This window comes from Simochromis diagramma, unplaced genomic scaffold (genome assembly GCF_900408965.1).
Source record: "Simochromis diagramma unplaced genomic scaffold, fSimDia1.1 OVJJ01000596.1, whole genome shotgun sequence".
Classification (NCBI taxonomy): Eukaryota; Metazoa; Chordata; class Actinopteri; order Cichliformes; family Cichlidae; genus Simochromis; species Simochromis diagramma.
Window position 1 is genome coordinate 6,109,264 of NW_024387245.1, and position 11,738 is coordinate 6,121,001.

At 39.8% G+C, this 11,738-nt stretch overlaps 1 protein-coding gene across 3 annotated transcripts in view; it reads left to right on the forward strand.

Annotated features, from left to right (window-relative positions):
* kcnt1a (potassium sodium-activated channel subfamily T member 1a) overlaps positions 1 to 11,738 on the forward strand; it is a 38,272-nt gene that overhangs the window by 930 nt on the left and 25,604 nt on the right. Inside the window, exons 2-5 of one of the 3 annotated variants that reach the window (XM_040000117.1) lie at positions 515 to 561; positions 1,457 to 1,627; positions 9,624 to 9,703; positions 11,531 to 11,678. In XM_040000117.1, coding sequence (XP_039856051.1) covers positions 1,533 to 1,627; positions 9,624 to 9,703; positions 11,531 to 11,678 — 323 coding nt within the window. In that variant the 5' untranslated portion in view covers positions 515 to 561; positions 1,457 to 1,532. Of the gene's footprint in view, positions 1 to 514; positions 562 to 1,456; positions 1,628 to 4,625; positions 5,431 to 9,623; positions 9,704 to 11,530; positions 11,679 to 11,738 lie in introns of those variants that run through there. The other 2 variants (XM_040000115.1, XM_040000118.1) reach the window with 2 other exon arrangements.

An 11,738-nucleotide genomic window follows, 5' to 3' on the forward strand; every position in this document is an offset into this window, starting at 1 on the left:
CATACGTGCTGAACTATTTAAATGTAATAACACATTTTTCATGTCTTCACTTATCTTATGAGAGCTGAATGGTGAACTTTACTCCTGGGTTGTATTTGCTTAGATGGATGAGTTAAACAAAATCACAGTATCAAAATCAAAACATCCCCTTCATCAATCATGCATTCAGTTTGACAAGGTTAATGGAGGACCAAAGCTGACAGACACAGTGATGGAGATTCTGTTTTGTGCAATTCTAAGAGCCTGAAAACGTTATTCGTCTTCACACCAAACCACGTTCACTTGCATTAATAACTACCCTGCAATGAGTCATATTTTATCAAAGGATGCAATATTTTAATTATGGAGGTGATGTGCTGACCGGCGCTGATCATTTAACAAATATTAAAAGCAAGAGTGTAATCTCACAAAAGCATCCATCCATGCTGCGACAGCCACACAGTTAAAAATATTAAGGCATAAATAACGCCGCTCACTTCACTCTGGAGTTTCTAATTCATCTCATTTCTTCAAGCGACAGAATCAGTACATCTTCCTACATCATCTTCTCCAGCAGTAAAGGTAAAATCCCACTATGCTGTATTTAACCTTTGCATGTTACTCAAGCTTTCGGGCTGCACATTAGAGAGATGTGTCTCAGCATCTGCAGCCATTCAGAAAAACACAGCAGTCGAAGATTTTTTACTTTCTTTCCCACTGGTTGAGATAAACTTTCATCCAAGTTATGAATCTATAGTGATTCATATTTTGGAAAAGTGAAGTAATAGTACAACAATGTAAAAAAGAAACCACTACATGAACATGCCCTGAATTGAAAGAAGGCACTTTGATCCGTGTCTAAAAAGAAAGGGTATTTTTTTCCATTTCATGCAAGCATGTGTATACTCTGTTCATCTAAAGAAACAAACGTTACGCTTCTGTTAACAAAGTTAAATCCTATTAATAAAGTTGTGGAAAGTACTCAGGTCTGTCTTCTATGGTCTGTAAGCAGCACAGGAGCAACTTAACCTTGAATGCATGCTAATTTCTGCTTTTAAGCATCATCACACAGCAGCAGCATTTTAGCCTGTCCCTGCTTCTGTCCCAGGATAGTGAAGAAGCCACAATGCATGGTGCTTTAGGTGAACATATGTTGGCTGGTTCTTCATTACACAAAGATTTTAGCTGCAAAGGTCATTGTTTGGGATTATCTTTACTAAAAATACAAAAATATAAACTTTACAGTACAATATAAAGTATTCATTAGGGGCATTATCCTTTTTGGTCTGATTTTCTGTAACTCCATACCCGGGCCCCGTCAACTGCACTTTTCCATCCCATGTTTACCTTCCTTGCCTCCTTTCCTTCTCCTTGTGCTTCTTGTTTCCATTCAACATTGGCTCAACTGGCTTCCTTCACTTTTGCACAACTTCCTCTGCCTTCTGTTTCTTTACTTTTCTCCTGTTCCTCCCCCCAGCTCATCCCCAGCCCCACTCCAGACCAAAAACAGCAGCCGCAGTACTGGGGTTATCTTAGACATCTCTACTCTCAAGATGGAGCAGCTAGAGAGCGAGGTGCCTCCTCTGCCGCCCCGTTTCCGCTTCAGAGACCTTCTTCTTGGGGACCAGAGCTTCCCGAATGACGACAGGTAGGCAGGAAGCTCTGCTTATAACACACAAACTTGGCTGAGACGTGGTGTTTGAGGTGGTCAGGAACCGAAAGAAGTAAGCTGAGAAGAAACTGTCAAACTTAAAATTTGTACAATTCTGACAGACGCATCAGCTCATAGACATATAACCTTTATAATGGGTGTTATAGGTAGCCTAATATTTCAGCTGTCTATACACCAGTTTAGCAATTTCTCAACATTGAATTTAGCTTCGTATTTCAGGTAATTGTCTCTTAAATTCAGCACTTTTGCTGTTTGCCTATTACTTTTAACAAATTATTTTGACTATTGACCCTTAGCTGAGCTACCTGTGTTAGCTGTTTATTGCTTTTTACTCATCTAAGTTGAGCTGTTGCAACATTTATTTGTAACTCTTAGGTTTTGGTCATATATAATTAGCTGTTTTGCTATTTGTAGTTTACTAATTTGAGTTATTTCAACATTTAGTTGTTACTTTAAGTATTATAAGTATTATAGCTAACATGTCGGCTTTTTATCCTTTCAATGCACCATTTCTTTACGTTTAGCAAACAGCTGTTTGCCCAATAAGATTGGCTATTGATCTCATTTTTGCTTTACTTTAGTGAATGATTAATGTTAGTTAGTTAACATTATTTACTAACTAGCACTCTCTCAGCAAGCAAGTGTAACAGCTGAGTTAAATGGTGGATGTTTTTTTGTCAGAATTGGTTAGTTGTCCTACTTAGTTTTGTATCCCAAAGCAAGCAGCTGTAATCTTTAAACAAATGCTGCTTAATCCTCTTTAATGTGAACTATTTGGGGGTAAATCTAATAATAAAGAAAAGAAGACCTTGGTTTCTTTCCGCACCATTTTGTGAAGATGAATCTACTATTACTAATAACTGTGGTAATAAATTGTCAAATTAATTGATGTTGGTCAGTAGCCTCTATAAAACGTTGTGAAATAGCATTAAGTGAAGTAGTGTAAAATGACGACATCTAAAAAAAGAGCACACATCCATTATTCCCCCTGTTTTATTTTAAGTGGCTGCTGTTGTTGTTCATTTTTGACTCCAACTGTTTGAATTTTATGTAAGTTATTAGTGTTTTATTTGCAACAGCCCCTAGACATATACAGGGTGAAAAAAACAAGTAAACTGAATTGAATTAAATCTCATCACAGCTCTGTTGGTCGTCTGCTCGTGTTGCTTTCACTTATCAAGCGTGCTGATTGCCAGACCTCTTTTTTTTTTCTTTTATTCCTGACAAATACTGTTATTTGGAGTTTAATCCCACTTGATTCACCTCTTTGTAGTTGCTGAAAAGGCTTTGTTCATGGAGTGTTTACCAGTGTTTGCCCCCTCCAGACTTTAGCACATAGGAGCGCAGTTTGAAGTGTTCTCTTTTTCCGGTCTAAGTGGCGTTTGTGTTTAAAAGGCGCCAGAAACGTAGCAGGATTTGGGGCGCTGTCCGTGGTGCTGAATAAGAGGGAGGTGCATGAGAAGCTGTGGAGCAGGTGTCTGTGTACGTATTTGAAGATTGAAGAAGTTTGACTTGAAACACATTTTTCTTTTCTGCGACAACATTGCGACCTAATTCACTGTCAGAATAGAAAATGAGATCTCTCCGTCGGTCTTTCTGTCTTTCCTCATCTTCTGCCTTCAGCGCTCTACTCAGCTGCAGCATCTGTGCGTGATGCTTCTGTTTTTCTGAGATCTGCTTCACTGGTTTCCATCCTGAGATTAAAAAACATTCTACTTTAGGGAATTTAGAGACCTTCTTCATTAGTTTAAGCACAAACTCAAAGAATAAGAATTAGGCACTCTTTTTTCTGTTACAGCATAAAGTTTTGAAGTGAATTGACGTTCATAATTTGGGTAAGTCAGCTAAAAAGCTAAAACGTCCTCGGGATGTTTATTCAGTGCATAATCGCGTGTTCTCCAGATGGACCGCTGGAGAGGTATGATCAGATGTAATTTTAGAAGTGATAACAGCAGCAGCAAGCATTTCAGACTGTAGAGCTGTTTGTAATATTTGTCATATCTGTTTTGTTTGATGAGGAATAACAACAAGCTCTGCCAATGCTTTTAGTCAAAGATGACCTTTTCTCCAGCTGTCCTCACAGCTATCCTCGTTTTCTCTTCGAGAAAGCTCCAAACCTTTCCAGCTCCTATTTAAATGGTTTCCCGTCTTTTTTTCTGTTCTGTCCCTGCAAATGAGCGCATCTTCTGTCCTTAGGAGATAGTGTTGTTTATAGGGGACTGATGCTTCAGGTTAGTGTTCCAGTGGTCAAGTCAAGAGCTGTCTCTTGAAACCCCAAATGTCACCGGTCACATCTGTCTGGGGAATCATCCGTCACTCAAAGGTTCCTTTCTAAAGGAATCAACACTCAGTAGTGGCAACTTAATTTGCCACAACTGAGTCCAATTTCAAAAATATGTCTCAGTTTGCTACATGATCAATGTGTAAAACAACAGAAAAGGTTTATTTCCCAGACTGTCTTGTGTTATATTAAAGCTTGTTTTGGCTGTAGTAGAAAATATCTAAAGTAGATATTAATTGTTTATCTATTATGTAACTTTTGAAGTAGTATAAATGGCTATGATAAAGTTATTTATTAATAGAAAAAGCTGTAAAACATGAAAATACTGTTAAACGTTCATGATCTATGCCCCCCTTTAGATTTTCCCAAGCCTTCCACTGAGCTGGATTGGAGTCTTTGCCAGACCAATTCTGGCCCCCGAGCCTTATGTTTGACTGCCCTGCCTTGACTATCCCCTACCTGATTTTTATCTAAACTTTGTGATCCTGAACACCATGATGTGTCTTACAGACACAGGCTGTGATGTAAGGGTGTTCACGTGCAACTCAGAAGCCACACTGAGTGGCTGTACTGGTGTGGGCGAAAGGGGGTTCAAGAGGGATGGCCTTTCCTCCTATTTTCAAAAGCACTGACTGCTGGGGGCAAGGTCATCTATAAATTAGTACTTCAGACATCGCAAATTTAGAGGAGACAAAGAGGTGGGAGACTGAAGGGAGGGTGACTGCCAGGTCAGTCCTCTTGATTTTCCTTTCATCTGCACTGCCTGTTCATTTTTTTTGTTGTAAAAGTGCATCATCTTTCAGTTTTTGTCTCAATCCACCACATCCTGCAGAGCAAAGCCAGCGTCATCACCAACTTGTGTTTAGCATGATCAGACAGAAGAACAGACGGTAAGGCGGCACATTCATTGTGACTGTACGAGCTCCGAGTCATGAAAACTTCCTTCCAAAAGGCTGAGGGTAGCCTGCTGACATGCTGCTGATGCCAACAGCAAATTAAAACAAATCCGAGTTCATCTGACAATCTCTCTGATATGGCACAGTGAATGTTTACAGCTTTGTGCTGCTGGAGAGGACCATGCTGCAGCAGCAGCAGTTAGGGTTATTCCTGTCAAAGCAACGTTGCTGTGGCAACAGGCCCGCGCAAAGAAGGGAAAAAATAAAAAATAAAAACGAGAGAGCGGCTGCGGGAATATATTTCTAAAAATACTCCAACAAGCATCTGAAAATAAAATATAAAAAAAAAAACGCTTCGTCTATGATTTCTTATTTTTATCTTCTTATCTTTATCGTGTCCTTTCATAAGTTAAAGCTAAAATCAGTTCATCCTCCGGCAGTGCTGCGCTGGTATTTTAGAGCTGCAGTGAGGCACGTTGGTCATCTGTAGGAATTCAAACTGGTTGCACGACGCAGCTACAGGTGTCCTGCACGATGGATCCGGAGATCCTCATCCCAACCTGGAGGTCGGACACGTTTGGTAGTGGTGACGCCGGGCAGAGGTAGGGCCACGCGGAGAGGAGAATTTACCCTCCGAAGTGCGCACGATGTCCAAATGTTAATGGAAGTGGATGCGCCGGTAAAGAGGCGGGAGAATAATGCTGTCCACGGCTTTTTTTCCCCTTCTCTTTGCTGTGAATTATTATTTTCAGGCGGGAAGAGTCGTAGTTATTACGTATTAGGAGTTATTAGGAGATAACCAGGAGTTTGATAAGAGGTGGAAAAATAAACAAACAAACAAAAACTTCCTATTTATTTATTTATAGGGGCCAGGATCAGAAAGTCATTTCTTCTTTACGCATCGACACTTCTGCTATTATAGAAAGTAAAACGGTATCTTAAGGTCGCTATTGTGGATTATTATGTTCTCAGTTACTCCTGTACTTCTTTTGTTCAAGTGTGAAAACCCCCACTCGCGAATTTGCAAGGTGACTATTTAAAGTAGTCGAAAACGGAAAGGTCTTCAGTCACGAAAACGCGCAAATGTTGACTGCTGAGACGCACATGAACTGAATCTTTGTACATTTTGTTTCAGTCGTACCAATAATTGATTTGTTTTAGCGGTAATTTAAAAGTCAGCTTAGTGTCACATAAATGAGAAGAAAAAACAAATTAACTGAAAGTTTGTAAGATTTTTGGGACTTTTTGCTTGAGGACTTTTTACATATATATTAATCCATATATTTTCTGTCAATTGATGAATGGGCCTTTTGGATTGGAAGCAACAGGTCTATGCTGTTATTGATGAACCCCTCGAGCTGCATTGATTTAATGAAAGCGAGGCAATGATCACACACACACACACACACACTCGCTGAGCCACAAGCAGGCGTTTAAAAAGATCTAATTGGTCACAGAAGTGTGCGTCTTGTTGCCTGAAACTCCGACGTGACACTGCAGTATGACTAATATCAGACCTCTTCAGTTCGTAATTGTGTGCTCAACAGGAGCTGATTAAGGGCCATTACTTGTACCCATTAGGCCTATGTATGCGTGGGAGGGTAGAAGGACGCGATAGACAGACAGACAGACACAGACAGAGATCAATCTGTAGGACTCTCATATACGACAGAACAGCCTCTCATTTGAAGTGTTTCTGCCTCCAGAGCCCATTTCTGTCCCGCTGCTGGCCCCATGTTACAGATGTTTTTAGTTCTCATCGCAGAGCGGTTCTCTCAGTTTTTTTCACTGATGGGTTTCCATCACTGTGATGTAGTTTTAGTGTCGTGAAGAACTGTAATAGCCATTTTAGTGCCGCATCCAACAACCCACACCGCCCTTTCCCTTCCACTGTGATCCTTTCAGCCACAAGCCAAAACTTGAGGTTAATGGAGCATCAGTGAAGCGTTGCAGTTTTTCACCCTTTCTGAAATCCTGCTAATCTCTCTCATGTCTTCCTTTTCATACCTTCCCATGCCCATCCATCAGAAAACAGTACTGCAAAGACAGAAATTCTCTTTCATTCATAGCGATCAAAGGAGTTTTTGCACTTTCTCTCTTTTTGTGTTTTGCTCTGTCTTACAAAATGTTTATGAAATCTTATTTTAACCTTTGGTCTTGTCTTATAACAGGAAAGTTTGAGTTTGCTGGTGTTGTAGTTTATTCTAAAAATGTACCCGATGAAATGATTATTGTGATATTGTGAAATAGGTTGTTTAAAAAAATGAAAGTGAAAATGAGGGGATTTGGTGGTTAACAATGTTGCCACACAGCAAGAAGCTTGTTTTTAAACCTCCTGGTTCACTGTTTTTTTTCTGTGTTTTCTTTACCTGTGTGGGTCTCCCCTGGTGTTCTGGTTTTCTCTTTCAGTCCAAAAACATGCTTGTTAAGTTAATTTGTGATTTTAAATTGGATGGACATGTGGATGTGAGAGTGTGTGGTGGTTGCCTTTCTTTCTGTGTTAGCCCTGTAATAGTTTGTGCTGTCTTCAGTTCTTCCCATCTTTCAGCCCGTGTCAGCTCAGCTAAGATCCAGCCCCTTACAAGAGAGATTCTTTTCCCCAAGGAATCTCTCCTAATCCCAGCTAGTTTGGATTTAGCATAATTTGATGAGGTATACAGCGCTGTGCAAAAGTCTTGAGTCACTCTTCATTTCCTAATACTTTACTAGGAAAATGAGAAACAGATGCAGTGATTTATTGAGTTGTGCAAACATAGATATAAGGTAAATGAGATAAAAACAGAGTTGGTAGAATTCTAACAAAAGTCAATATTTGGTTTGACCACCTTTAACTTCAGCACAGCCTCAACTCGCTTAGCCAAGCCTTCTTGTCATTTCTTTATGTAGTCTTCAGAAATAGTTCTCCAGGCTTCTTGGAGGACATTCAAAGCTCTTTTATGGATATTGGCCACGTTTTGTTCCCTTCTCTGTCAATATGATCCCACACTGCTTCAATAATGTTGAGGCCAGGATAGGACGAGGCCAATTCTCAGCAGATCCTGGTGTGTTTTAGTTTTCACTGTGTGGTATGATTTTACTGAACTGTGTTTGGGATTATCACCTCGCTGAAAAATGAAGCTATTGCCAAACAGCTTCCTTAAGAATGTCTTCTTGACAGCCATCCTTGTACTGAGACCATTTCTGATAAGGTTTCATTGGATAATTGGAAGATGCATAACTGGAAGGGTTAGATGCAACTCCCAGGTCTTTTGTCAGGTCTTTGCTGGATTTACCCTCCCTATTTCTTAATGACATGACTTTAAAATACTGTTCATCTGTTATAGGTACTTCATTAGACCTGCCACTTCTGATTTTATCCTCAGCTATCCTGGACTTGACTGTCCAGTTTCTTCAAACCTTGTTTCCTCAGATATATACCAAGTGTTTAGCTAAGAGCTCTCTGGGAATCACCTTGTTGCTTCTGGTATGTGTGGGCACAATGTGAATTAGTGAAAAAACAGCAAGAAAAACTTTGAAAGACCTTCAGAAAGTCTGGTGAACCTTTCCTCAAGACAACCTTAAAGAAGTTGTAAGTCTCCCTCCTTCAAAGAGAAATATAAGAAAATAGGAGTGACTCAAAACTTTTGCACAGTACTATATTGACTCAAGCATCTCACCAGCTGGCACGAGTAATAAGCCAAGCGATACAGTAGCAACAGCACAGGCAGTCAGTTGTTGGCAACAGGGTCTTACATTTGAAGTGTCTTCTTTTTGGGAGTTTTCATGTTCTCATTGTGCCCGTGTTGTTTTTCTTTGGGAGTCACGACAGTTTGAAAAAATGTCACAGGCACTCAAACTAGATTGGACCTCCACATCAAAACCTGATGGATGGGCTGATGCTGTCACAGGGATGCAGGAGGATCAGTCTTTGACAGCTTTGAGAGTGCACAAACGCAGCTGTGTGGGGAGATGCAGTGATTTCTAATTTAGCATAAATATGAGCAGCAACAGGATTAGGATGAGATATACTGAAAATGTTACTGAGGCATACCAGAATAAAAATGAATCTCCTCACACTCAAGATATTTTCTCAATAACCACAGTTAATTTGTAAAGGAGTCACTGATGAATATACATTTTCATCTTCATTATATCATTCTTAATAGCAAATACAAACGGGTGTGCACAATGTCTCGCACAACATGTGTAATCCTTCTGTGGGATGGTGCAAAAACAAATCTAATATTCATTTATGCACAAGCGCGTCTTTTCATTCCATTTCTGGATGTTGGATTTCTCATCATAAAACATGCTTTGGTCTGATATGGAAATCTAGCAATGCCACTGATAGATGTCACTGACACAGTGATATCTGCAGAAACTGTTCCCATCTACTATATGACCTTTTTAATGATGATATCAGAGGAATAGAAAAAAAAACTAGGCTCTCTTCTCTTCTCATTCTCCTTTTAAAATATGAATGTTGTTATCTTGCATACAAAAAATATGCAAAAATATTTACATTCGTCTATTTTAACTTCACTGTAACTTCACTTCGCTAAAATGATGCTCCACACTAGCAGCTGCTCTTTGGTTTCTTCAGTTGAATCTGCGTGGCCTACAGGAGTCCTGTCATGTAATTGGAAACTAAATCAGACACAGATAATTACATAACTCTCCTCAGGCAGATAATTACAAAAACAGCATTATGAATATTCATGCTGTATTAAGGTCGTCGTTTTGAAAAACATCTTCGTATCTCTGTTAATGCTGCTGATTCTTGTGTGACTGTCTCTCTCCCTCTCTTACCTGTTAGGGTGCAGGTAGAGTTTTATGTGAACGAAAACACTTTCAAGGAGCGCCTGAAGCTTTTCTTCATCAAAAACCAAAGATCAAGTAAGTGGATGGTGCTGGCCACCATCTCATGTTCTTATGCTGAGTGCTGCTTAATTGAAAGGGCACATTAAAGGGCAACGCGACAAAAGCAAACCCAGAAAGCGGTGCATAATAAGATCCAAATGTATAAAGAAGGGGAAATAATGATTGAATATGTACATTTGCTGACTTCTAAAGAACCGTTTAAAATTTTCATGGTAGTTATATATTAATTTTAATATCAATTAAAAATCCAGAAAAGACTCATTATATGAAGAATTGTGAATTGATTTGTATGTCACTGAGTGAAATAAGTATTTGATCCTCTACAACCCAGCCAGAAGTATTCTGATTCCTGCAGATTCGCCGTGTGTTAATTGCAATCAATCAAAAAATCAGCCAGGCAATTAGAGATGGTCCTGATCTCAACTCATTATGTGTATAAAGCACACCTGCCCACAGAATCTGTTTCATCAGGGATGAGATTGTAGACCTGCACAAGGCTGGAATGGGCTACAGTTGTTGGTGTGATTATTCAGAAATGGAAGAAATATAAAATGACCATCAGTCGCCTTCAGTCTGGAGCTCCATGCAAGATCTTGCCTCATAGGAGGATCACGAGAAAGGTGGTGGATCACCCAAAACCACATGGGTGGAGCTTGATAATGATCTTAAGGCAGTTGAGGCCACAGTCACCAAGAACTCCGCTGGTAACACACTACTACACTGTAAGGAATTGATATAGATTGATATGTTGCTGCACCTGCAATGTCCCCCTGCTCAATTGGGCACATGTACAGGCCCATCTTAAGTTTGCCAGTGAACATCTAAATCAGCGGTCCCAACCCCTGGGTTTGGTGACGGGCCGCGAGAGTTGAGGCTCTGGTGTGGAATTTGTGGTTTTCAGGGTTTTTATCGTAAACTCGGTTTCCCTGGGTCTTTTCCCACGTTGTAGTTGTGTGTCTTATTTTGAATGAAATATTTAATAATAATATGATCCAAAGAACACAATCCCCACAGTCAAGCACAGAGGTGGAAACATTGTGCTTTGGGGCTGTTTGGGGCAATCCGATAATGGACACCTTCATCGGATTAATGGGGCAATGGACTGGGCAGTGTACCATAAAATCTCTTCTCTCAGCCAGGACACTGAAAATGGTTCATTAATGGGTCTTCCAGCATGACAGTGACTTAAAACAAACCACAGAGCCAACAAAGGAGTGATTAAAGAAGATGCAAATTAAGGTGATGGAGTGGCTTAGCAAGTCTCCAAATCTCAGTCCTGGAGAAAATCTGTGGATGGAGCTGAACCTTTGAGTTGCCAAGCAGCAACCACGAAACCTAAAGGATTTAGAGAGTTTCTGTAAAGAGGAGTGGGCTAAAATTCCCCCTGAGATGTGTGAAACCTGGTGACCAGCTACAAGAAACATATTGCCGCTGTGCTTTCCAACAAAAGTTTCTCCCCCAAGTATTAAGTTAGACTTTGCTTAAGAATCACTGACATGCAAATCAATGATATAATTCATGTAATTTGTTTTTTCTGGATTTTTGGTTGATATTTTGTCTCTCTCCATTAAACTATAAAAATTATAAAAATATTTTAAAAATTAGAGACAAACTTACAAATTCAGCCCGGGATCAAATGATTATTTCCACCATTGTATGAGAACACCTGTGGAGAATCCCAGATGTTTTTTCCTTACCTGTCAGAGATTAATCTGAAGAAATGACACTGTGTTAAATACAGTTTAAACTTAAACACAGGAAAGCCTATGTACACACTGTCACAATAAATCTTATTTACAAATAAGATTTATTTATACAAATCTTATTTTCTTTTGCCTTCAGGCCTCAGGATTCGTGTGTTCAACTTTTCCCTGAAGCTGCTCACCTGTCTGCTGTACATCATCAGAGTGATGACAGACAACCCCGCTCAGAGCGCAGGCGCCAGCCACAGCGCTGCACAGCAAAACGCTCCCAGTGGCAACAACAAATGGTTTGTTTAAAATAAAGGTTTTCAGGTCAAGTCGAGGATTTTTATCAAGCACATTCTAAC